Raw genomic sequence first — 25,892 nt, 5'->3', positions numbered from 1 at the left:
AAGCCAAAAAAATTACTCTCTGGCTCTACAGAAAGAGTTTGCTGATTGAGCCCTGATGTAATAGGCACTTGCTGAGTGCTTACTGATGGTTGGTTAGTGGTAGTTGGTTAGTGGTGGGTGAGTATGGATCGCCTAGGATCAATCCGCCTCTACGAGTTCCTAGTTATGTGACTTTGGGCAAGGGTCTAAGCTTTCTCATCTGTAAAATGGGGAAAATGATGTTGATAACAGTAATAATAGCAACAATAATAATAATGATAGCACCACCCACCTCATAGGCATTTCTTTGTATTAGGCCAGTGGTCGGCAAACTCATTAGTCAACAGAGCCAAATATCAACAGTACAACAATTGAAATTTCTTTTGAGAGCCAAATTTTTTAAACTTAAACTATATAGGTAGGTACATTGTTATTAGCTTAATTAGGGTACTCCTAAGCTGGCCTTTGCTAAAAACTCAAGGGGCCAAAAAGCCGCATGTGGCTCGCGAGCCACAGTTTGCCAACCACTGTATTAGGCCATGTGCTGGGTGATGGAGGATTCCATGATAAATGAGACACAGATTCTCATGCAGCTCATGGAAATAGACAAGGAAATAGGCAGTTACAACAGTGATGGGTGGAACCCAGGGCATTGTGGGAGCAGAGGGGAGGGAACCCCCAGAAGAAACCAGGCAGGCTTCCTGGAGGAAGTGGCATGCTAATAGAGTGTGGGAAGTTGGGGCATATTTAAGGAGTCAAAGGGAGTTCTGTTTGGTCTCCCTTGCTAATGCGAATGGTGCCAAGAAGGGGGCAAGACCCGAGTGTATGTTGTATGAGCATAGCTGGCCTTTATTTTTGAGGGGTTTATTTTGGTAATCCTCACCCAGGGATGTTTTTTCATTGATTATTTTTTAGAAAGAGAGGAAGGGATGGGGAGAGACAGAGAGAAACATCGAGGTGAGAGAGACAGCAATTGGTTGCCTCCCGCACGTGCCCTGACTGGGGCCGGGGATTGAGCCGAAATCGAACAGGGAACCCTTCAGTCCTTGGGCCAACGCTCTATCCACTGAGCTAAACCAGCTAGGGCTCATAGCGGGCCTTTTAAAGATCTACCACAGTGCAGAGATGGACTGTTCCCCTTTGGTATCAGGGCTGGTACCTGGGCTTTAGAAGAAACTTGGGAGTCAGGTCCCTTGGGCAACAGTGGAAAAAATAAGGGATGTTCAGCTGGAGAAGTTTAAGGTTTGAGGAAATTCTGAGCTGAGTCTGCAGAAGTTTTAATCAAGGATCTTAGCTCTTGTGATAAGAATACCCAATTGAAACTGGCTCACATAACTAAAATTATTGGGAGAAAAATGCCTTCAGGTTTGGCTGGATTCAGGGGGGCTCAGGCATTATTACATCAGGGAATCTGCCGCACCCCACCCTTCATCTCTTAACTTTGCTCTTTTGGGTGTTTTTCTCTAGTCTCAGCCATTCTTTTTCCTAATGAAGGTAGACAAGGGTGCCCAGCTGCTTCAGATTTGTATTCCTACAATTCTATGTCTAATGGAAAATGGGAGGGGCGATTTAAAGGCCTCCCAGGCCAAAATCTGTTTTTCATTGGCCATGATTTTTTTGGTGGGGTCACACGTCCATCCCTGAGCCATCTGCTGTGGCTGGGAGAATATGATGCTCTGATTGGCCAGGTTGAAGTCACATTCCTGAATCAGTTGCTGTGACCAGGAAAACGATGATGCTCTAATTGGCCAGGCTGAGGTCACGTGTCCGTTCCTGAACCAAGGGCTGTGTTCAGGAGAATATCATGCTCTGATTGGCCAGGCCGAGTCACCTGCCCATTCCTAGAGGGAGCCGCCTGGACTCTACCCACAGGAGTTAGACTGAGAGGAGGGGAGGGCTAGTTACAAAGGGGAAACTGAGGGACTGTTAGCAGAAGAAGGGGGAATAGATGTTAGGAGGCATTTGCCGTTTATACTGACACTCAGTACTAAATTTAGTCCAGGGTTTCCCAGCGTCAGCACTTGTGAAATTTGGGACCCGATCATGCTCTGCCCTGGGGACTACCCTGTGCATTGTTCAGTGCTGAGCAGCATCCCTGGCCCCCGGGGTTGTGACAACAAAATGCTCCCAGACATTGTCAGATGTCCCCCTGGGGAGCAGCATCACCCCTGGGGGAGAAAAACCCTGTTTTGGAGGGAATGCGCCTCCTATCTCAGGGGGACCCAACCGAATGTGAACGCTTACTGACAGGTGACGGCTAAGGAGAGACGGGGCGTCTTGGAGTTGGAATATTCGTTTATATTATTGTCAGCAGCAGGCACTGTGCCGGTTGCTGGGCTCTGGGAAAGCACACACATGAACTCTCCTCTCTCCTGAGTTCATGGCCCTGGGGCGGGGCGGTGGGGGGGAGGATCTGGGGAGGGAGTGTGTTTGTTTCCTGTGGCTGTTGTAACAAAGTACCTCAAACTGCGTGGCTCAAAACAACCGGAATGTGTCATCTCACAGTCCTGGAGACCAGAGGTCTGAAATCCCAACGTGGGCAGGGCCGTTCTCCATCAAGAGGCTGTAGGTAAGGATCGGTTCTTTGCGTCTTCCAGCTCCTGGCGGTTCCCCAGCGTGTGGCTGCGCCACGGAAACCTCCGTCTCTGTCTTCACACGGCTGTCTCCTCTGTGTGTGTCTGTGCATCACTTAAAAAAGCGCCTGTCATTGGATTATCCAGCATGATCTCCTCATCTCGAGATCCTTCACTTAATAATTACATCTTGCAAAGTCCTATTATTTCAAATAACATCACATTCAGACTTCCCAGGGATTTGATATGGGACACATCATTTTGGGCAACCACTCAACCCACAACAGATAGTAAACAGGAAAGTCAATGAAACATTGTAAAATATGTTGCGGACAAAAACCAGGGGTTAAGAAGAATAAGAAAAAGAAGGGGAATGCTTTCTGGAGGTGGGGGGGGGTCGTTTCAAGGAAATCTGAGAGCTGAAGGAGGAGAAGCTAGCTAGCTCTGGGAAGAATGGGGCAGGGAAGGCAAAGACATGCAACGGCCCTGTGGTTGGGAGGATCTGAATGAAGGATTTGCTGATGGGAGGTGAGTGAGGGAAGGGAGAGTGATGGGGAATGAGGTTTGGCAGTAGCTGTGGGATGTGTGCAGAATTTAAATGTGATGGGAAGTCCTTGGTGGGTTTAAGCAGATGGTTGGTTTAACGAGGTCCCTCTAGCTGCTCTGTGGGGCCTGGCCATTAAGGGTGATGGAGGGGGCAGCAAGGAGACCTGGGAGGAAGAGGTTGAAGGTGGCCTGGACCGGCTCCCATTTTGGTGGTTGAGCTGACCAGACTTGCTGACAGATGGGATGAGGGAGAAGGGTGGGGGCGAATGAAAGGAGACAAGATAATGTCTGAGTTTGTAGCTTAAGGACCTGCAGGAGTGGGGGTATCATTTGCTAAGATAGAAGGCTGGGGGAGGAACCGTTTTGGGGAGTTCTCATTGGGCTGTGCTATGCTGGAGATGGGAGGCAGCTCAGAATAGTGGTCAGCTGGGTGGTTCCCAGGATGGGGGAGAAACAGTGTCCTTCCAGGGATCATTTGGTAATGTCCGGAGACAGTTTTGGCTTTCACCACTGGAGGGAGAGATGTGCCACAGGGTAGAGACCAGGGATGCTGGTCTCATGGGTAGAGACCAGGGATGCTGCTAAATATTTCATAATGCCCAGTACAGCCCTCCGAATGTCAGTCGTGTTGAGGCCAAGAAATCCTATTGGAGGACATGGAATCCCATTGCATGGGCATCTGGGTTCCAATCCTGACTGCGCGATCTTGGATGAGGTACTGAACCCCTCTGGAACTCAGTTTTCCCACCTTTCAAGTGGGCATAAGGATAGCTCCTCTCTTAGAGGGCTGTTATAAGAACTTCATGAGCTAATAGTTGTAAAGTTGTAAAGCACCGCAGGCAGTACCTGGTAGTGATTGGGAAATCCATCCTTGGGAGCCAGTGAGCTCATCGTGGGAGGGAGGTGAGAGAGGGAGGACAGGGCCCTGAAGGTTGAGCCCTAGGGAGCAGCAGCATTGAGGGGGGAGGGAGAGAAGGAAGAGGCAGCAAGAAGTCAGAAGAGGAGAATTCAGTGACTCAGGAGTAAAGCTAGAAGGGTGTAGTGTTAACAGGCCCAAAGAGGAAAGCGAATCCACGTTGAGGTCTTGGCAGTTTTAATGAAGTGCACGGGAATTGATTCAGAAAATATAAATGAATAACAACAGAAACAGGTTCTGTTGATTGAGCACTTACTATACGCAAGTGTTCTAAGCACTTAATACTTATTAACTCATATTATTCTCACAACAAACCCATGGAGTAGGTACCATTATTTCTCAGTTATCTATTACAATTGTCCCCCCTTATCTGGGATATATGTTCCAAGACACCCCCCAGTAGATGCCTGAAACTGTATATTCTATATATACTATATTCTTTCCTGTACATACATACCTATGATAATATTTAATTTGTAAATTAGGCACAATAAGAGATGAACAACAATAATAATAAAAATAGAACAATTATAATAGTATCCTATATAATCAAAGGCTAATATGCAAATGGTCGTCACGCCCTCACGCGTAACGACCCATCAGCAGGAGGCTGCGTGCACAGCAGGTGCACGTGGGTGGACAGGGCTGTGTGTGCAGTGAGGCATGTGCGGGTGGGTGGGGCTGCATGCGTGACCAGTCACCAGGAGATGTATGAAGCACCTCTCAGTCCCTCCTTCCCCCCGCCCCCGCCCCAGCTCCCATGTGCTGCGGCTCCTGCTGGCTCCCGTGGAAGCGATGGGCGGCCTACTGCACACGATTTTGCGCGCTGGACCACTAGTACTGTAATAAAAGTTAAGTGGATGTGGTCCGCCTCTCTCAGAGTATCTTCTGTACTGTATGGACAGTGTGACAATGCTGGACAAAGGGTTGATTTATTTCCTGGGGCTGGATGGAGCAGGATGGCATAACATTTCATCACACGTATCAGAATGGCGTGCAATTTAAAATGTATGAATTGCTTACTTCTGGAATTTTCCATTTAATATTTTTGGGCCGTGGTTGACCATGGATAACTGGAACCACAGAAAGTAACACCGTGGAGGAGGGGGACTTCTGTACTGTGAAACAGACCACCCCAAACATATTGTTGTAAGACAACAACTATTTTATAATTCTTACAGATTCTGTCAGGGATTCAGATGGGGCCTGGTGGTGACGGTTTGTCAGCTCTATAATGAGGAACCTTGAATGTCTGGGGGCTGGGATCATCTGGAGAATTCTTCACTGGCATGGCGGGTGCCTGGGTGAGCTGTGGACTGGAGCATTGGGAAGTGGCCTCTCTGTGTGGCTTGGGCTTCCTCATAATATAAGGCCTGGGTTTTGAGGATATACATGAAGAGAGAGCAATTGCTCCTCAAAAGACCAAGACAGCTCACCCTGCTGGTGTGGCTCAGTGGTTGAGCATCGACCCAGGAACTAAGAGGTTACCGGTTTGATTCCCTGTCAGAGCACATGCCCAGGTTTCAGGCTCCCCAGTGAGGGGTGTGCAAGAGACATCCAATCTTATTGATATTTCTATCTCTCTAGCCCTCTTCCTTCCACTCTCTCTAAAAATCAATTTAAAAAAAACAAAACAAAGACCAAGACAGAAGCTGCAAGGTCGCAGCTGACCTACTTGAAGATCATGCAGTGTTACTTCGTTGCATTCTTAGTGACTAAGCAAGTCACTGAGGCCGGTCTAGATTCAAAGAGAGAGGAGTCAGACTCCAGCTCTTGGGAGTGTGACAAGCATCAGCATGCTGGATGGCTGACATTTTTGTGGCCATCTTTGGAAAGCACAACCTGTTACATGTTATCCTAATTTTGCAGATGAGGAAACGGAAACATGGAAAGTTTTAGCCGACCGACGCTATGCTGGGATTTGAACCCAAGTATCCAGGCCCCCAAAACTTGTGACCAGAATTCATACTATATGAATTCTGCCTCTTTAAGGGGGCATATGAGCCTTTCAGGTGGTTATGGAGATAGACTTGGATTCAGATTCCTGGTTCTCCTGGTCAGGGTTCAGCCAGATGAGAAAGGGGGAGTGAGACCAGGCAGAAATAATCTTAGGTCTCTCAAACAGAGGGTTTAATTCAGAGGATTGGCTGATGGGTGAGGGGGAAGCTGAGAAGACAGGTGGGGGACACTAAGAGAGGAGCCACTGAGCGGGTGGAACAATAAAGGAAGTGGTGTGACCTGGGTCCAGGGCCATTCAATGAGAACCAGAGCTGGGGGCAACAGCTGTCTTCAGGGAACTAAGCCATGGAATAGACAATTTGCTGCTGGAAGGGGCAGAGCAAAGGAGGGAGAAATACCCTGGCTTCTCTCTTCCTCCCACCCTCTGGACTCCTGACGGGGCCTCTCATTGGCTGAACCTACCTGGAAGCCAAGGTGCAAAGAAGCCTGGGAAATGTAGTTCCCTTGACTGCAGAGCAAAGCAGAGGAAGGGTGCAGAATGGATCTGAGAGCAAGCAGGCCAATCCAGATCTTTCTTAGGACTGTCCTTGTCATGGGCCACCAGCACACAGCTGACCAGTCTTCCTCCATACAATGTATCAGAGATCTGCTTACCATGGTCATGTCCCCGGCTTCCCCCGAGCCGCCTCTAGCGCAGGCTGAACACCTGTAACACCTTCATGGCTCCTCAATGGACAGCATCTCCAGGACTCCACCTCGGGGTGGCTGTCTGCCCCGGGGACCTGGAATGACCCCCAGATGGGCATGGCATGCAAGCACTCCCAGAGATGTGGGGCTGTTGCTTTCAGGCTAATCTGTGATTGAGCAGGGGACCAGGGGGAGTTGGAGAAAATGCTTAAAAAGCTGCCAACCATTTGTGCTTCCCTTGCAGGCATTCTGGGAGATATGGCAGAATGGTGGGATGTTTAGGGTGACAACACTTGCCCTTTTGATCACATGGCCTGTTTTTATAAATAAGCACCTGAGACCACCCTTGATTCACACGGTCTCACTCCCCCTTTCTCATTCTGGCCTCCACCCTCTTCCTGGAACACACAAGGCAGGGTCCAGCCTCAGAACCTTTGCACTGGCTGTTCCCTCTGCCTGGAATGCTGTTCCCCCAGACATACACCTGCATCATCCCCTCCTTTAAGCCTTTACTCAATGTCACTCTTCCAATGAGGCTTCTTGGACCTCCTTATTTAGAATTGCACCCCCTCCTGGCACTCCCCACCCCCTCTTCCTGCTTATTTTTGTCCCTTAACACCACCTTCTAACAAGCTATATTCATATTCATGTAACACATTGCTTGCCTCCTGCCAGAATGTCATCCTCATGGGGCAGGGATGTGTATTTCTTTTGTTCACAGCTGTATCTGCAGCACTTGTATGAGTGTCTGGAGCATAGTAGATGCTCAATAATTATTTATCGAATCCATGAAGGGGTGGTCGGATGATCAGAGCCCCCTCGCATGCTGTTCCCTCTGCCTGGAACACCTTTTCTCCCCCTTCTCCCCCCACCAACTTGAAGATTTATTCAGACAGAAAGAGCACATATTTGTCTCCAATTTAGTATATTTTATCAGGTAGGAATAAGAATATGACAGGAGAGTACCTTTTGCATTATAGACCAATGATGGTTTACATTATTCCTTCTTTCCCAACCTACCATCCCCTAAATGCTCCCCTAAAGCTTTTAGTTGTAGGGGAAAGACAACAGATATCTGGTCTCCCACTGGCTTTAAAAAACACACACACACACAAAAACACCCAGCTTTATTATCATACAGTAAACGACAACATAGTTAAAATACACTATTTGATAAATTGTGACGTACGTGTGAAACCAGCCCCACTCAAGAGAGTGAACGCATCCCCTCCAAAAGGTTCCTCCTACCCTTTCGAAATGTCTTCCTCCCACCCTCTCTGCCCCCCTCCCCCCCCACCTGCCATCCCCAGGCAATCACCCATCTGCTTTGGGTCACTATAGGTGTGTTTGCATCTTTTAGTTAAGTGGAATCATGCAATATCAGGCTTTTTAAAATGTATATATTTTTAATTAATTTCAGAGAGGAAGGGAGAGGAAGAGATAGAAACATTAATGATGAGAGAGAATCATTGATCGGCTGCCTCCTGCATGCCCCCTACTGGGAATCGAGCCCGCAGCCAGGACATGTGCCTTTGACCAGAATCGAACCTGAGACCCTCCGTCCGTGGGCCCACACTCTATCCACTGAGCCAAACCGGCTAGGGTTTGCCCCCCCATTTAGGAGATGCTGCTGGCATCTAATGGATAGAGGCTAGGAATGCTGCTCAACAGCCCACAGATGCCACACACAACAGAGAATTATCCTGCCCCCAATGTCAGCAGCGCTGAGGTTAAGAAGAAGCCGGTGCCAGGGGACAGAGAGCCCAATAGAATCTTTAGATTATTTAACAGTTTGGTTAAGTAATGCATCCGTATCATTCAAGTATTAAAATGCATAAAAAGTCATACAGGGAAAAATTTAACTCCTAGTCCTGTCCCTCAGATACCCACACATACCCAGTTCCTACCTTCCCCCATAAGTGACTACATTTTTTTAAGGTTTATTCACTTTTTTAAAAAAAATCTTTATTGTTGAAAGTATTACAGATGTCCCTTTTATTCCCCATTGACCCCTTCTAATCTGCACCTCTGCCGATGAGAGAGAATCATTGATCAGCTGCCTCCTACACACCCCACACTGGGGATTGAACCCACAACCAGGGCATGTACCCTGACGGGGAATTGAACCATGACCTGCTGGTTCACAGGTCAGTACTCAACCACTGAGCCATGCTGGCCTGGCATGATTCTTTTGTGATTCGTCATACTGTTGTGTGCGTCACTTCTTCACTCGTTATCACCGAGTTGTAGTCCATTCTGTGGACGGAACAACATTTGTCTCCTCTTAACGCTCACCACCTCCTGACAAGCTATGTTCGTATGCATATAATATGTTGCTTGTGTCCATCTGCCAGAATATCAGGGCCAGAGATCGGTACCTCTTTTGCTCACAACTGTATCCCCAGCACTTGGGCCACTACCTGGAGCATAGTAGGTGCTCAAGAACTATGGATTGAACCCAGGAAGGGGGTGGTTGGATGCTCAGAGCCCCCTCACTTGTTGTTCCCTTTGCCTGGACACTTGGGCTGCTCCCAGTTTTTGTTCTGATAGATAAAGTTTCGGGACCATCTGTGTACAGGTCTCCACATGAACATGAACTTTGGGTTGCATGGTAGTAGTGCATGCTTAACTTTTGAAGAAACTGCCCAACCGTTTTTTTCTCAAAGTGCTTGCACCATCTGGCCTCCCACCAGCAGCGTGCCAGGGTTGCCTGGACTGCTTCTCCTCTTTGCTTTGCCATCCATCCCTTAATCCTTGGCTTTACCAGACACACCTCCCACTGAACCAGATCCCGGGGCCCTCTGTGCTTTTCTGCACACTGCCTCCTGTGGTGAAATCTGCTCAGCGTCTGTCTCTCCTGGACATGCTCTGCGAGGACAGGGTTTGTCTTGGCCACCAGCAGGTCCAGGGTTAGGCACACACCAGGCGTCCTCAAACTACGGCCCGCGGGCCACATGCGGGTGTTTTTGCCGGGTTTTTTTTTTGTTTTTTTTACTTCAAAATAAGGTATGTGCAGTGTGCATAGGAATTTGTTCATAGTGTTTTTTTTAAACTCTAGTCCGGCCCTCCAACGGTCTGAGGGAGAGTGAACTGGCCCCCTGTTTAAAAAGTTTGAGAACCCCTGCTGTAGGCACTCAATACATGCTTGCTGAATGAATGTACGACCCTGTCTCGTGGGCCAGGTGCTAGAGGGGAGATTCATTTGGTTGGTATTCTCATTCTCTATGTGAAGATGAGGAAACCGAGGCACCAGAAGGTGCAGAGACCCATCCAAGATCCACCGTTGGGCTGGGAGTCTGTTGGGACCCCGCTGCCTGTCTTTGAGATGTTGGGTGTGTGCTGGGGTGGCTGGAGAGGGGAGAGGAGACACAGGCTGGCGCAGGGAGGGCTTTGAAGACCAGGATGGTGAGTTTATGCTTTGTACCTCTGCTTACAGGCTTTGAAAAGGGTGCACAGCACAGCCACCCTCTCTGGTCTGCAAGATGAAGTCTTGCAGTTTCAAGATTAAGGGGCTTCAAGGGCTGAAGGCAGAGGGCCCCCCCCCCCCCCCCTTTCTCTGTCTCCCCGGCAAGCCCTGGTAACAGGCATTTCCTGTTTCCGGCCTCTCCCTGGGGCTGGGGTGGGGGTGGGGGAGCTGAGTGCCGCAGTGTGCTCAGCTCTGGGTCCCCTCTCCTGCTCCCACCGCAGCCACCAAAAGGGCTCTATCCCTGCCCACTGGTTCCCTGAAGGAGGGCAGGGGATTAGCTAACCTTTCCAGCTCTTTCTTCGTCTGGGGCAGGCACTGCCCTGATGGGGACCTGCAGGCAAAAGGGAAGTGCCAGAGTGCTGATTTGCATGTGGGTAAGATGCCAGCCGGATTCTGGTACTCTGGTGGCAGGCAGAGGGGAGCTGAAGGGGTTGTCCCCCAACGAAGAGGAAATGTGCTCATACACCCAGCCTATATTTGTTTAAAGGGCCTCCTGTGCTTTGCCACCTTCTCCCACGTCACATGCTATGGGGAAGTTCTTCTGGTGGTCTCACCTCAGGCGCTCCTGCTGTCCAGGTAGCCCCTCTTTTTCAGCTGGCCCTGCTCCTGCCCTGAGGGCTGATGAGTCATATCCCCACTCCCCTCCCCCACATTGAGGTGTCACATGATGGGGAGGAAGGAGTCTCAAGGCTCAGCTGATCACCCTGAGTTCTGGAAGGAACTTCCTCCCCTAGCCCAGATGAGACCATCTGTTCTGTTGCCCTTGGTGACCTGCGAGCCCTGGCGGGAGTCAGCCCATGACCTCGCAAAGGCTGCTGGGCTGGAGAGGGTACATGTGGTTCTTGTCACATGCCGAACCTCCATCACGGTCCTGTGTGACACCAGGGGGAAGCCCGGTGCGGTTCAAAGAGACAGGGATGCAGTGGTCAGGGGCATGGCCTTCGAGTCCAGAGAGCTGGTGTGTGGCTCCTCAGTCCTCCTCTGTGGCCTCAGGCAGGCGATGCCTCCTCCTTGAGCCTCAGTTATCTCATCTGCCCAATGGGGATTCATGAATCTATTCACCAACTTCCATTGAGACTTACTCTGTGTCAGTCATTGTACTAAGTGAGGCCACAGCAGCGAACAAATAAGGGAGAATCCTGCCCTTGTGGAGCTGATGTTCCAGTGTGTAGGGGAGGCTGGGTGGAGGACAGAGAGACAATAGCAGAATAAGTAAGTGAAACATACAGGGCTCTAGACAGTACGTTGCACGGGGCGGGGAATAAAGCAGAAAAGGAGGATGTGCGTGCATGCGTTCATGCGTTGCCATTTTAGAGCCATTGGGAAGGTCTCACTGAGAAGTGACTTTCATCAAAGGTGTGAAAGAGACAAGGAAGGGAGGCACCAGGTTAAATGTGGGCCTGACATTCTAAGCAGAAGGGAACAGCTAGTGCAGAGGTCCTGGGGCTGGATCGTGCCTAACACGTTCTAGGAACAGCGAGGAGACCCATGCAACTGGAGCAGAGTAAGCAAGGCGGAGAGAGGGAGGTGATGGGCACAGGTTGGGCAGCGCCTTGGGCTGTGGGGAGAACTTGGGGGTGCATCTGGATGGGATGAGAGTCCTGGGAAGGTTTTGACAATATTGCTCTGGCTGCTGTATTGAAAATAAATTACAGGAGTGCAGGAACAGGAGCTAGGAGACTAGTGAGGAGATCATTGCAATAATCCAGGTGAGCAATGATGGTGGCTCAAGCCAGGGAGGTGGCAGTGGAGGTGGAGAGAGGGGTGGGATTCTGGATATATTTTGAAGGTGGAACCAACAGGATTTGCTGATGGACTGGAAGTGGAGTGATAGAGAAATAGAAGAGTCAAAGCGACTCTAATGTTTTGGGTCTTTATAACTGGAAGGACAGATATTATGAGAGCCTGCCTCCTAGATCCTGGTAGCAACTCTGTTGGGAGAATTAAAACTCTGCAGATCAGACTCTTTGTATAAGGTTTGGAAAAGGCTAAGTTTTCACCCTGGCTGGTTTGGCTCAGTGGATAGAGCGTCAGCCTGCGGACTGAAGGTTCCCAGGTTCGATTGTGGTCAGGGCACATGCCCGGGTTGTGGGCTCGATCCCCATTGGGGGGCGTGCAGGAGGCAGCCGATCAATGATTCTCTTTCATCATGGATGTTTCTATTTCTCTCTCCCTCTCCATTCCTCTCTGAAATTTATTTAAAAAGTTTAAAAAAGCAAAGACTAAGTTCTCAATAAATGGTACCTCCTCCCAACCAGGGCTTGGGGTGAGGGGTGGTCACGATGGTGATACTGCAGATGATGATTGTATTGATGGTGATGGTTGTATTGATGGTGATGGTGGTGATGGTGATGGTGGTGATGGTGATGGTGATGGTGATGGTGATGGTGATGGTGATGGTGGTGATGATGATGGTGGTGGTAATGGTGATAATAACAGTGATGATGTGATAATCATGACAGTGATGATGGTGATGATGGTGACAGTTGTGGTGATACGGATAATGACCATTTTCAGAGATTGAGGGCTTACACCATGCCAAGCCCTTTACATGGATTATTGTACTGAATTATAACAACAGGACACAGTAGGCATTATGATGCTCCCCAGCAAGTTCAGAGAGGGTGGGTGACTTGCCTCAAGACACACAGAAGGTAGGAGGATCTTCCCGTGTCCTGTTGGATTAGGCGCCCGTTGGGGGTTTGTTCTCCATCCTGTTCCCTACCTTTCCCTCCATCCCAGGATCTTCCTCCTGGGTCCAGGGGCGGAGGAGAGGAGGCTGGAGAGGAAACTCTGACGTTTGGTGATGGTCACACCCAAGGTGCGGTGACCCTGGTCCGGAGTGAACTGGCTGATGGGAGAAATGTGTCCGGACCTCCTCCCACTATCAGCGCCTTGTTGTCCTATCCCCACACCTCTGGGAAGTTCTTCCTGATCCCATATTTCTCCCGTGGACTCTGTGGAATCTCAGTTCCTTCAGGCACTTGTGTGGCAGTCATTCTTGCAGTGAACACAATACGAAGCTCTGCAAGATGAGAGGGAGGGGTAGACAGGTGCTGTGGGTGCCCCACCCAGACGTTCGTAGGCCGCGCTGGGGTCACCTGCAGAGGGTTCCTGATGGCCCCCTGAGTCTCTGACCCAGAACGTTCTCTGGTGTAGGAAGGTTCGTGGCCTGCACAGGGAAGCCTAGAAGTGCTGGGAAGTTACCCCCTGAGGCACCCACAATCAAGCCGCAGGGAGCGGAGGGCTCAATATTAGGGTGTTCTTATTTCCCAGATGGGGCGATTCTGGCCATGTCCACCTCATCTCCAGAGGCCCCGAGAGGATGGAGCCCCCACTGACGCCAGCAGGTCCTGAGGAACAGCTCCTGGGTTGGTTTCCTTCTCCTCCCTGCCCCACCTCCCTGTGCCCTGAGTCCTTCTTGGATCACCTCCCAGATCTACTACGTGTACCCCAGAGGCTTCTTTCGGGGGCTTCTTCCAGGGACCCCCAACTAGAACAGGGATGCAACCTGAGCATGCTGCTCAATTTGTCACATAAGTAACACCTCCGACAACTGTAACGTCCTGCACACAGAGCAAAGATGAGGGTAAAGTAACTTAGTCACCGTGGTGGCACCAGTTACTACAGGTGGCACCTGAGCTGCTCTAGGCTGACCACGGACACACCACAAAGAGCATCGCTCACCCCGCGGTGAAGGCATTCCCCCCGTGGTTCTTTGTCAGCCCTTCTCGTTTCTCCTTGGAGAGTCTCGGCTCAGCTCTGTGGTCACATACCCTTCCTGATGTGAAATCTGTCACATATGCACAAGGATGTGGAAAGCAAATAGGAAATGTTTAAAGAATAAGAAAACGAGCAACGCACCCATCACTCCGGTGAAGAGTCAGAACATTACCATTTCTTGGGAATCCTTAAGACAGTGTTCTTCATCCTAACTGGTGTGGCTCAGTGGATAGAGCGTCGGCCTGCAGACTGAAGGGTCCCAGGTTCGATTCCGGTCAAGGGCATGTACCTTGGTTGCGGGTGCATCCCCAGTAGGGGGTGTGCAGGAGGCAGCTCATCGATGTTTCTCTCTCATCGATGTTTCTAACTCTCTATCCCTCTCCCTTCCTCTCTGTAAAAAATAAAATAAATAAATAAATCAATAAAATAAACTTGAAAAAATAAAGACAGTGTTTTTCAAGCTTTTGAGACTCTTAACCTTAGTAAGAAATGCATTCCCCTCCCCCCCCTCAATGACTCCCAGCCCACTGCCACAAGAGCACGGGCCACTGAAATGGAAGTTCTTCACCCCTATCTTTTCTACATAGAAAACATCGCAACGTGTTTTATTCCGTCCTAGGGGGATCTGCTAAGCTCATTCTGCGACCTGCTAATGGCTCATGACCCACAGTTTGGGAAACAGCCTTAAAAGCCCCGCTTTGCCCTTCCGTGATTACACACCCTGCCCTTGCCCCACTCCCTAAAAGTAGCCACTCTCTTGAACTTTTGGGCAATCATTTCCTTGATTGTTTTTTTTTTTTTTTTTATAGTTTTGCTACTTGTGTATCCCTAAACCTTTTATTGCTTAATTTTTCTGATGTCTATACTTGATGTAAATAGAATTATAATATATGTATGGGAATTGATTTTTTACTTAACATTATGTTCTTGAAATGTATCCACGTCTACGCCTGTGGCAGAGTAACAAGGTATTCCGAAACGTAATCATCTAAAATAGCCATTTTGCTCGTGAACGATTTGCGTCCGGATTTCTGACACCAGCAGTCAGGTGTTGACAGGCTGCGGGGGGTGGGGGTGGGGAGGGGAGGGGCACAGGTGGCTCAGTCTGTAGGACCTGGGTTCCTCTCCACATCCACCTCTGCAAGGGACTGACTGATTGGTCTCATCACACGGCGGCCGGCCGGCGAGCAGCTCAGGAGGCCAGAGTGGAAGCCGCAATGCCTTGTATTCCTTAGCCTTGAATAGTAGTCACACATTGTTGCTTCTGCCATACTCTGTCAGTCACACAGGGCTGGTCTTGGTTCAGGGTGACAGGGGATTACAAACAGGGCATGAATCCCGGGGTTTGTGGACCTCTGGGGGCCATCTTGGAGGCTGACTACTATAATTAGGGTGTCTTAATTACTGTAGATTTGTGATAAGTTGGTATCTGGTAGGCCCAGTACTCCCACTTTATTTTTTCCTTATAGAATTGTCATGGCTATTTGCAACTCTGTGCTTTTCCACACAGATTCTTACATTCATCTGTCAAGTTCAATGAAAAACCCAGTAAACATAATAAATAATAAAAATAAAAGAACCAAAATCCTTAAACTTCAAAATGAATGAATATGATCTGGCTTAGAATAAATCTTATTAAAATATTTATGAGGCTCAGTGGTTGAGCATCGACCTATGAACCAGGAGGTTATGGTTCGACTCCCGGTCAGGGCTTGATCCTCAGTAGCGGGCATGCAGGAGGCAGTCAATCAATGATTCTCTCTCTTCATTGATGTTTCTATCTCTTTCTCCCTCTCTCTCTCTCTCTCTAAAATCAGTAAAAAAATATTTTTTAAAAAAGCAACATTTGGGGGTTTTAATTGAAGTTGCATTGAATCTATAACTCAATTTTGAAGAGGGTTGAAAAACTTAAAGTATTGACTCTTTCTAGATAAGAATTAGTATATATTTCACTCTATTTATTTAGATCTTTTTTATGTCTTTCAATAGCATTTTATACTTTTCTCCATAAAAGATTTGCACTTCTTTTTGTTAGATTTGTTAGAGATTACCAGTCTGTTTTGTTTGTTTGTTTACATTTTTAGGCGACAGTGAATGGTACCCTTTTAAAACCCAAGTCCAATGTTCATACAGCGAAATGCTCAAGTCTTCCGCTTACCGTTCAATCAGGTCCAGCACGTGCCTGCCCTTGTGAAACCACATTCTTATCAGGACAGCACACTTCCATCACTTGTGGGGTTTCTGAGTCAATCTCCACCACCCTTTCCACCCCAGAAGCAACCACTGATCTGATTTCTATCACCGTAGGTTAGTTTTACTTATTCTAGAATTTTGCAAATGTTACCTTTAAAATAAAAAACATTTTCTGATTGATCATCGATGATGTACTAACCCATGGTAAACTTCGTGTGTTGATATTGTACTTAGTCACATTGAGAAATTATTTTATTTTTTAAAATAATTTTTCATTTTTATTTTTAAAAATATATTTTTATTGATTTCAGAGAGGAAGGGAGAGGGAGAAAGAGATACAAACATCAACGATGAGAGAGGATCATTGATTGGCTGCCTCCTGCACGCCCATTACTGGGGATGGAGCCTGCAACCCAGGCATGTGCCCTGACTGGGCATCAAACTGTGACCTCCTGGTTCATAGGTTGGGCTTATTTTCCAGTTATAGTTGGCATGCAATGTTATATTAGTTTCTGGTGTATAGCGTAGGGGTTGGACATTTATATAGCTTATGTAGTGATCATCACAATAAGTCTTGCACCCACCTGGCACCATACATATTTATTGCAATACTAGAGGACCAATGCACGAAATTCATGCAAGAGCAGGCCTTCCTTCCCCCGGCTGCTGGCACTGGCTTCCCTCTGGCACCCGGGACCTCCGGCCACTGGCAGGCACCCGGGACCCGGGCTTCCCTCGCAGCCCTGACTTCGTCCAGAAGGTTGTCCAGAAGGACGTCTGGTCTAATTAGCATATTACACTTTTATTATTATAGATACTGACTATATTCCCTGTGCTGTACTTTAAATATATATTTTTTAATTGATTTTTTGCAGAGAGGAAGGGAGAGGGATAGAGAGAAACATCGATGATAGAGAAACATTGATCAGCTGCCTCCTGCACACCCCCTGCTGGGTATGTGCCCGCAACCAAGGTACATGCCCTTGACCGGAATCGAACCTGGGACCCTTCAGTCCGCAGGCCGATGCTCTATCCACTGAGCCAAACCGGTTAGGGCCCCTGTGCTGTACTTTACATCCCCATGACTATTTTGTAACTGCCCATTTGTACTTCTTACTCCCTTCGTCTTTTTCACCCAGCCCCCAACTCCTTTCTCTCTGGCAACCATCAGTCTGTCCTGTATCTAGAGTTTGTTTCTGTTTGGTTTGCTCATTTGTTTTTTAGATCCACCCATAAGAGAAATCATATGGTATTTGTCTTTCTCTGACTTACTTCACTTGGCACAATAGCCGAGTTATCTTATTAATGCTAGTTATTTATCTGTACGTTCCTTTGGGCTTTCTGTGTTCACGATCCTATAATCTACAAGAATGACCATGTATTTCTTTCTCTTCTCCCTCCATCCTGCACTGCAGTGCAGGCAAAGAGCTGCAATACGCCGGTGAATAAAAATGGTAATAGCGGGCACCCCTGACTCGGTTCTGATTTTGCAGGGACTCCTTTTAACATTTCACGATTCAGTATAATGTTTTGCTTTTTATTTAAAACAAAGTCTTAAGGTTTTTTTAGAAGATGCTTTTTTTAAAATCGGGTTGTAGACGTTCCTTTCCATTCCTACTTTGCCAAGAGTGGTTTTCTCTCTCTCTTTGTCAGGAATGGATGGTAACTTGCTGCTCTGACTTTTATGTGTCTCTCAACTGTGGCTAATCTCTGTTGGCAGAGAGGGAACAGGTCCAGCCACAATGTAATGGCACCGTTTATGTCATATTTATATCATATTGCATTGGCTTTGGTTTACAGCCAATGATCCCAGTTTCCTGTGATGGTAGGATGCAAAGTTCTCTCCTTTAATACATCTGTTTAAGTTAAAGTGAATTCAAAGTCCATGCTTCACAGAGAATGGGTTAGATAGCCGGGGGATGTAGCAATGATGGAGAACAGACGATCTGAGGAGGGCAGTGTGAGATACACTGTGTGCGGAGTTGATTCGTATGTGCTGTTAAGGCCCAGTACTCAAAGTCACGCTGCCTGGGCTTGCATCCTGGCCGTCTGGTTCTGCCTCAGTTTCCTTATCTGTAAAATGAGGGTAAGAATAGTACTTACCTTGCAGGACTGTTGTGAGGATCCCATGCCATCTATCTATCATTGGGTTGATAGATGGAAGGGGGAAGAGCAAGAGAGAGCGAGAGAGCGAGAGAGAGAGAGAGAGCGAGAGAGAGAGAGAGAGAGAGAGAGAGACTCATACAAGCAGAGGGCAGTAGCATGGTGGAAAGGATACAGCCTTCCAGTGATGGAGGATGAAAGCGATGTAACGTCCAGGCGTGATGACTGTCCTTAATAACGTTATCGATAACACTGGGCGTATGCTAGGAGAGTAGGTTTCGGGGCATTTATCACACACCAAAACGTGGCGATTGTGAGATGATAATGTGAATTAGCGGGACTGCGGTCATTTCACTCTGAATATCCAGTCATCATGTTGTACACCTTGTGTCTCTATATAATTTTTATTGTAAAGTATTTGATTTTAATAAATACTTAGTGCTGGGGATCGAGCGCATCCATGACTGGCAGTCATGCGGGGCAGGGAGATGCTGTGATTCAGAAAGGCGTCTCTAGATTCACAGCATCTTGGAGCTTCGTTTCACGAACTCTTCTGTGGATCTCCTCTTGCTGTTCATAATCTTGGCCAGCGTTCCTTCCTCCTCCGAGCCTGCTTCCCCATAGGGAAAATGGGCATTGAAAAACTCACAGGGCTGCCCTGGCTTGTGTTTCAGATTCGATTCCCGGTCATTGGCATGTGTCTGGGTTGCAAGTTCGATCCCCAGACAGGCCAGGGCTCGTGCAGGAGGCAGCCCGTCAATGTGTCTCTTTCACATCAACGTTTCTCTCCCCGACTCCCTTCTTCCTTTCCATTCTCTCTAAAAACCAATGGGAAAAAAATATCCTTGGGTGAGGATTAACCAACTAACTAACTAAATAAATAAATAAATAATAAATAAAAACTCACAGGGTTGTCATGAGAATGGAATAAATCTAATGGCCAACCACAGGTAACAGGTGTCTAAAAATACAAACGTCATTGTAGAATCACAGAGTGGGGTTAGCAGGGACCCAGAAATCACTTCAGGAGCTCGTTAAAAGACACATTTCCAGGCCTCATCGCCACCCATCCATTCAACAAATATTTATTAAGGGTCCTCTACACTATTCTAAGAGCTGGGCGTCTTCTAAGGAACAGAACAGTGATCCCGCCCTCCTAAAAGTGACAATTTATTTGGGGGAGGTGAGCAGGAAAGCACAGAGTGGGAGAAGGTTGCCATTGTAAACAGAGCGCTCACAGGGGGCCTCTGGAGAAGGTGACCTTTGAGCAAAGACCTGAAGAAGGTGGCAAGGAACCTGGTGGACACCAGCGTGTCCGGGTTTGCCAGGCTGCCCCAGCAACGTCCACAGACCGGGGGATTTCTACAACGGGAATTCATTTCTTACAGCTCTGGAGGCTGGAAGTCCAAATCAAGGCGTAAGTGGGTTCGGTTTCTTCCGCGGCTTCTCTCCCGGGCTTGCAGATGCCTGCCCTCTCCCTGTGTCCTCACAGGATTTTTCCTCTGAGCGTATCTGGGTCCTGATCTCTTCCTATGAGGAGACCAATCCTATTGGACTAGAGCCTGCCTTCGTGACCCCATTTTACCTCAGCTACCTCTTTAAAGGCTCTATCTCCAAATACAGGCCCATTCTGATGACCTGGGGGTTAAAACATCAATGTTCGAATTTTGAGGGATACAAGTCAGTCCATAACACGGGGAAAAGTACCTTCCTTCCAAGAAGCGGCCATAACTAGCCCTGGGGCAGGACTGTGCGTGGCGTGTTGGAGGAACAGTGAGGAGGCCCATGTGGCTGGAGCAGAGTGAGTGGGGGTGTGGGGGGAGAGGTACGAGGTGAGAGCAGAGAGGTGATGGGGGAGGTCATGCAGGGTCTTGTGGAGAATGTAGGCTTTTACCCTGAGGGTGGTGGGAGCCCTGGAGGGCTGTGGGCAGAGGAGGGATGGACCTAACTCAGGAGTCCACAGACCGAGTAGGTATGAGGGGGAAGGACCTGGAAGATGCACATTTTTATTGAGATACTAGAGGCCCAGTGCATGAATTTGTGCACCAGTGGGGTCCCTCGGCTTGGCCTGCAGGATCGGGCCAAAACCGGCTCTCTGACATCCCCAGCGGGGTCCTGGATTGTGAGAGGGCGCAAGCCAGGCTGAGGGACCCCACCGGTGCACAGTTGGGGCCAGGGAGGTATGTGGGAGGTTGGCCAGCTCGGGGGGGGGACTGTGGGAGGGCTCCAGAGCATGTCAGGCCTGTCTTGCTCAGTCCCAATCGGCCAGACCCCAGCAGTAAGCTAACCTATTGGTCAGAGTGTCTGCCCCCTGGTGGTCAGTGCACATCATAGCGAGCAGTTGAGCAGCCTTAGCATATCATTAGCATATTATACTTTGATTGGTTGAACGGCCGACTGGTCAACCGGACACTTACATTAGGCTCTTATTATATAGGTTAATTCATATACCATAAAATTCACCACTTTAAAATGTACAATGCAGTGATTTTTAATATATTAACAAAATTGTACAGCCATCACTATCTAATTCCAGGATATTTTCATCACCCCCCAAAGAAACCCCATCCCCATTAGCAGTCACCCCCAATTCTCCCCTCCCTAGCCCCTGGCAACCACTCACCCATTTCCTGTCTCTGCAGATGTGCCTGTTCTGGACATGTCACAGAAACGGAATCACACACGGTGTGGCCTTTTGTTTCTGGCTTCTCTCACTGAGCGTCATGTGTTCAAGGTCCATTTATATTGTAGTGATTGTCAGTGCTTCACTCCTTTTCGTGGCTGAGTAATACTCCAGTGTGGATTTGCCTGTTCTGGACATTTCGTATGAGTGCGATCATATAATACGTGGTTTTGGGAGACTCATTTTAACCAGCTCTCCTGATGAACCTGCTCCGGGAATGTTGGTCATGGGAGAGGCCAGCTCTTCACGAGAGGGGAGGCTGTTGTTCGGGAGATTGGTTAGAAGTCTGTAGTATCTGAGGGACCTTGGAGAGAGCTGAGCCCATTGGGACATTTGAACTGAGCTGATATTGGGCAAATGCAAGGGCACGAGGGCTTGTTTATAACAGAGCCGAATACCCTCCAGACCAGTGTGACAACCTGCGTGTCTGACTGCTGATGTCTTTTGGTTGCAAGTCACAGCAACCCATCCCAAACTGGTGAATCAACAAAGGAGTATGTTGACTCATAAACTGGAAGAGTTCAGGGGTATTTCATTTAGATGGAAACATACAAGATGTGACCATTTGTATGGTCCTTTCACTCAGTCTCATGGTTTTGAAGATATCCACTTTGTGTATTAGTACTACCCCCCCTTTTTTTAAAGATTTAAAAATATATATATTTTTTATTGATATCAGAGAAGAAGGTAGAGGGAGAGACAGAAATATCAATGATGAGAGAGAATCATTGATTGGCTGCCTTCTGCACGCCCCCTACTGGGGATTGAGCCTGCAACCCAGGCATGTACCCTTGATCAGAATCGAACCTGGGACCCTTCAGTCTGCAGGCCAACGCTCTATCCACTGAGCCAAACTGGCTAGGGCTAAAGATTTTTAAAAATTGTTTTTTAGAGAGAGAGAAACATTGATGTGAGAGCGCAACATTGATTAGCTGCATCCTACATGCCCCCTAATGGGGTTTGAGCCCACAACCCAAGCATGTGTCCTGACCGGGAATCGAACCAGCAACCGTTCAGTGCATGAGACAATGCCCAACCAACTGACGCACCCCGGCCAGGGCTACTTGGCCCTTTTTTACGGCTGAATAATGTCCCATTGTATGGATATACCTCATTTTGTTTATCCATTTATCAGTGGATGGACATAGGTAAATTCAAGAGACAGAAAGCAAACGAGTGGTTGCCAAGAGGAAGGGAGAAGAGTGGGGAATGGAAAGTAACTGCTTAATGGGTACTGAGTTTCCTTTTGGGGTGATCAAAGTGTCTTGGAACTGGGGTGATAGCTGTGAATGTACTAAATGCCACTGTAGTGTATAGTTCAAAATGAGTAATGGTTAAACTTTTTCATTGTGGTAAAATATATATCATACATATATACACTGAGTGGCCAGATTATTATGATCTCTGAACACATAATAATCTGGCCACTCAGTGTATATTCTATATAATAAAAGGCTAATATGCAAATTGTTCCCTCGACCAGGAGTTCGACCAGCAGGCAGGCTGACCAACCGCCCATGTCCCCTCCCCCTGGCCAGGCTGGATGGACCCCACCCATGCACGAATTCATGCACCGGGCCTCTAATAAATATACACACACACACACACACACACACACACACTGAGTGGCCAGATTATTATGCATTCAGAGATCATAATAATCTGGCCACTCAGTGTATATATACACTAGAGGCCCAATGCACGAAACTCGTGCATGGGTGGGCCCTCGCAGCCCCGACTGCCTTGGCCCTCGCAGCCCTGGCTTCGTCCGGAAGGTCGTCTGGAAGGTCATTCCGCTCTTCAGCTGTTCCGTCGATTTGCATATTACACTTTTATTATTAAAACTAAACTAATTATTATTATAACTAAAATGATATAAATATATGTTTTGTAAATATAGATAAAATATGTATCAAAATATATTAACGATAAATAAAATGATAATTTATTATTTTAACCATTTGTGAGTGTACAATTCAGTGGCATTAAATACATTCACATTGTTGTGTGACCGTCACCCCTCTATCCAAAACTTTTTCATCATCCAAAACTGAAACTCTGTCCCCATCAAACACTAATTCCCATCCCCCTCCCCCAGCCCCTGGCTCCCACCATCTCCTTCCTGTCTCTGTGGATCTGACCTTCTAGGGACCTCGTATGAGTGAAATCACACAGTACTTGTCCTTATGAGTTTGGCTTACTTCACTGAGCATAACGTTTCAAGGTTTATCCATGTGGTAGCATAAGTCAAAATTTCATAACTTTTTAACGGCTGAATAATATTCATTTGTATTTATTATAGCATGTTTGGTTACCAGTTCATGGTTAACTTTGTCGTGTGAACTAAAATAATCGAGGGGTAGCTGTGGCTTCAGGCGCAGCTTGGTCTTTATCAGAAGAGGGGGTGGTTTACTGAGGGGCTGAGCGGGTCACCAAGTCAGACGGCAGGGGCCCAGCTTCTCCCTGTCCCTTATGTTTCCCGCCCTCATTTCTGTTCTGCCCACAGTTCCTGTGCCTTAAGAACATCCGCACCTTCCTGTCTACCTGCTGTGAGAAGTTTGGCCTCAAGAGGAGCGAGCTCTTTGAGGCCTTTGACCTCTTCGATGTGCAGGATTTCGGGAAGGTGAGCTGGGTGCATAGAGCCCACAGATTGGGTTTCAGTTTGTTTCCATGAACCTCTACACCAGGCAGGCTCTGAGCAGTTAGTGGGGGGGACCGATGTGCCCGACCAGGTCCAGGTGCAAAGAGTCTGGCATAGGAGACATGGAATGGGGTGCGAGTCCCTGCTTCACCACGTGCTGTGTGACCTCAGATATGTGGCCGTGCCTCTCTGAGTCCTAGGGAATAATATCATCCCATCCTCTTTGAGTGCTTATGGGAGTTAAGTAGAATAACAGCAACGCTGGCATGCTGACATGGGGGGGGACGGGAAGGTGGAGGAAATCCTGATTTAGGTTGCCAGAAGCCTGGGGGTCTCACTTCAAGGTGCAGCCTCAGCTGCTTGGAGTGCAAGGCTGTTCTGGCATGTGGGTGGGCGAGGGGCTTGCTGAGCAAAACACGGCCCTCCTCACAGGTCATCTACACCCTGTCCGCCCTGTCCTGGACCCCGATTGCCCAGAACAAGGGGATCATGTGAGTAACCACTGAGGTGACAGACAGCTTTGGGCTGATCCCATCTTTCCCATCCTTGAAACCCCCCTCCCCACCTGGCCCCCCGGCCTCTGGCTCACACCATTCTGGCTCCCCCAGGCCCTTCCCCACCGAGGAGGAGAGTGTGGGGGATGAAGACATCTACAGCGGCCTGTCCGACCAGATCGAGTGAGTGTCTGCGCCAGGCCCTGCCCTGGAGGTCTGAGGGGCCAGGTCTTGCTCTGAGCATCGGGAGGGACAACACTGTGTCCTGGGGTTTGAGGAGGACATGATCCTGCCCTTGGGGTTTAAGGGGCCACCGCTTTGATCTGGGAGGGGCCTGAGGGGTCCCTGGCCTGGGGGCTCCTGAGGCCCTGCCTGACTCTGCGTCCCGCAGTGACACCGTGGAGGAGGATGAGGACCTGTATGACTGCGTGGAGAACGAGGAGGCCGAGGGCGACGAGATCTATGAGGACCTCATGCGCTCGGAGCCGGTGCCCATGCCGGTGTGTGGGGGTGAAGGACTGGGCCTGGATGGGTGCACGCCCAAAGGGCAGTCCCGGGTCCCCCAACACCGGCCTCTCCTCCCCGCTCTCAGCCCAAGATGACAGATTATGACAAGCGGTGCTGCTGCCTGCGAGAGATCCAGCAGACGGAGGAGAAGTACACAGACACGCTGGGCTCCATCCAACAGGTGCGATGCCCCCACCCAGCCCCTGCCAGGCGCGTGCGCGGGAGCGGGCGGCAGGTGCGCCCACCTGTCCCGCGCTGCGGGGCCACGCCTTGCTCTGTGTGTGTGTCTCTTCCTCCCTGGTTTTCTGTGGCTTTCACCCTGTCTTCTTTCTCTCTTCGTCTGTCTCCGTTCCCCTCTGTGCATCCTCATCTCTTTGACTTTCTGTTTCCTCTATTTCCTTTGGCCATTGCTTTTTAAACAGCTTCACTGAGATGTAATTGCTGTACCGTGCAATTCACTCATTTAACATACACCGTTCACTGGCTTTAGGTATATACACAAGGTTGTGCAACCATCACCACTATTTTTATTTTATTTTATTTTATTTTTAATACATTTTATTGATTTTTACAGAGAGGAAGGGAGAGGGATAGAGAGTTAGAAACATGGATGAGAGAGAGACACCGATCAGCTGCCTCCTGCACACCCCCTACTGGGTATGTGCCCACAACCAAGGTACATGCCCTTGACTGGAATCGAACCTGGGACCCTTGAGTCCGCAGGCTGACGCTCTATCCACTGAGCCAAACTGTTCAGGGCCATCGCCACTATTTAATTTGAGAACATTTTCATCATCCCCCCGAAGAAACCCCATACTCCTTATCCATTCCCCCTAGGTCCCCTGGCAACCAGTAGTCTACTTTCTGTCTCTTAGAATTTGCCTATTTTGGCTATTGCCTGTAAATGGGATCACACGATTTGTGGCCTCTTGCGTCTGGCTTCTCTCGCTGAGCATCATGTGTTCAAGGTCCATTCACGTTGTAGTGAGCGTCAGTCCTTCACGCCTTCTCATGGCTGAGTGATATTCCAGTGTGTGGGTGGACCACGGTTTGTTACCCACCGATGGACACTCAGGTGGTTCCCACTTGCCGCTGTTGTGGGTAACTGCGTGAACAGTCATGTACATGTTTGCTTGTGCGCATTCTCCATCTCTGTCTCTCTTCTCCTGCCTGCCTTTGTCTCCTTGTCTCTGTCTGTCTCTTTCCTCTCTCCGTCTCTGTCTCCCTGTCCCTGCCTCTCTGGGACGGGGCTGGAGGAAGGGTCCCACCTCCCCCATCCCTCTCTCCCCGCCCTCCGCAGCACTTCATGAAGCCCCTGCAGCGGTTCCTCAAACCTGAAGACATAGAGATCATCTTCATCAACATCGAGGTAAGCCGGCCTGTCCCCAGCCCTCCCCTCCATCTTGCTCACCTGGTGTCTGA

At 48.8% G+C, this 25,892-nt stretch overlaps 1 protein-coding gene across 2 annotated transcripts in view; it reads left to right on the top strand.

The window, feature by feature from the left end:
• The window catches only part of VAV1 (vav guanine nucleotide exchange factor 1), a 58,996-nt gene that overhangs the window by 10,647 nt on the left and 22,457 nt on the right, over positions 1 to 25,892 (top strand). For both annotated transcript variants that reach the window (XM_054717458.1, XM_054717457.1), the window contains exons 2-7: positions 23,335 to 23,451; positions 23,902 to 23,960; positions 24,078 to 24,146; positions 24,355 to 24,463; positions 24,556 to 24,651; positions 25,771 to 25,839. In XM_054717458.1, coding sequence (XP_054573433.1) covers positions 23,335 to 23,451; positions 23,902 to 23,960; positions 24,078 to 24,146; positions 24,355 to 24,463; positions 24,556 to 24,651; positions 25,771 to 25,839 — 519 coding nt within the window. The remainder of the gene's footprint in view (positions 1 to 23,334; positions 23,452 to 23,901; positions 23,961 to 24,077; positions 24,147 to 24,354; positions 24,464 to 24,555; positions 24,652 to 25,770; positions 25,840 to 25,892) is intronic.

The sequence above is a fragment of the Eptesicus fuscus genome, chromosome 6, assembly GCF_027574615.1.
Source record: "Eptesicus fuscus isolate TK198812 chromosome 6, DD_ASM_mEF_20220401, whole genome shotgun sequence".
Taxonomy (NCBI): Eukaryota; Metazoa; Chordata; class Mammalia; order Chiroptera; family Vespertilionidae; genus Eptesicus; species Eptesicus fuscus.
This window is presented reverse-complemented; position numbering and strand designations above follow the sequence as displayed.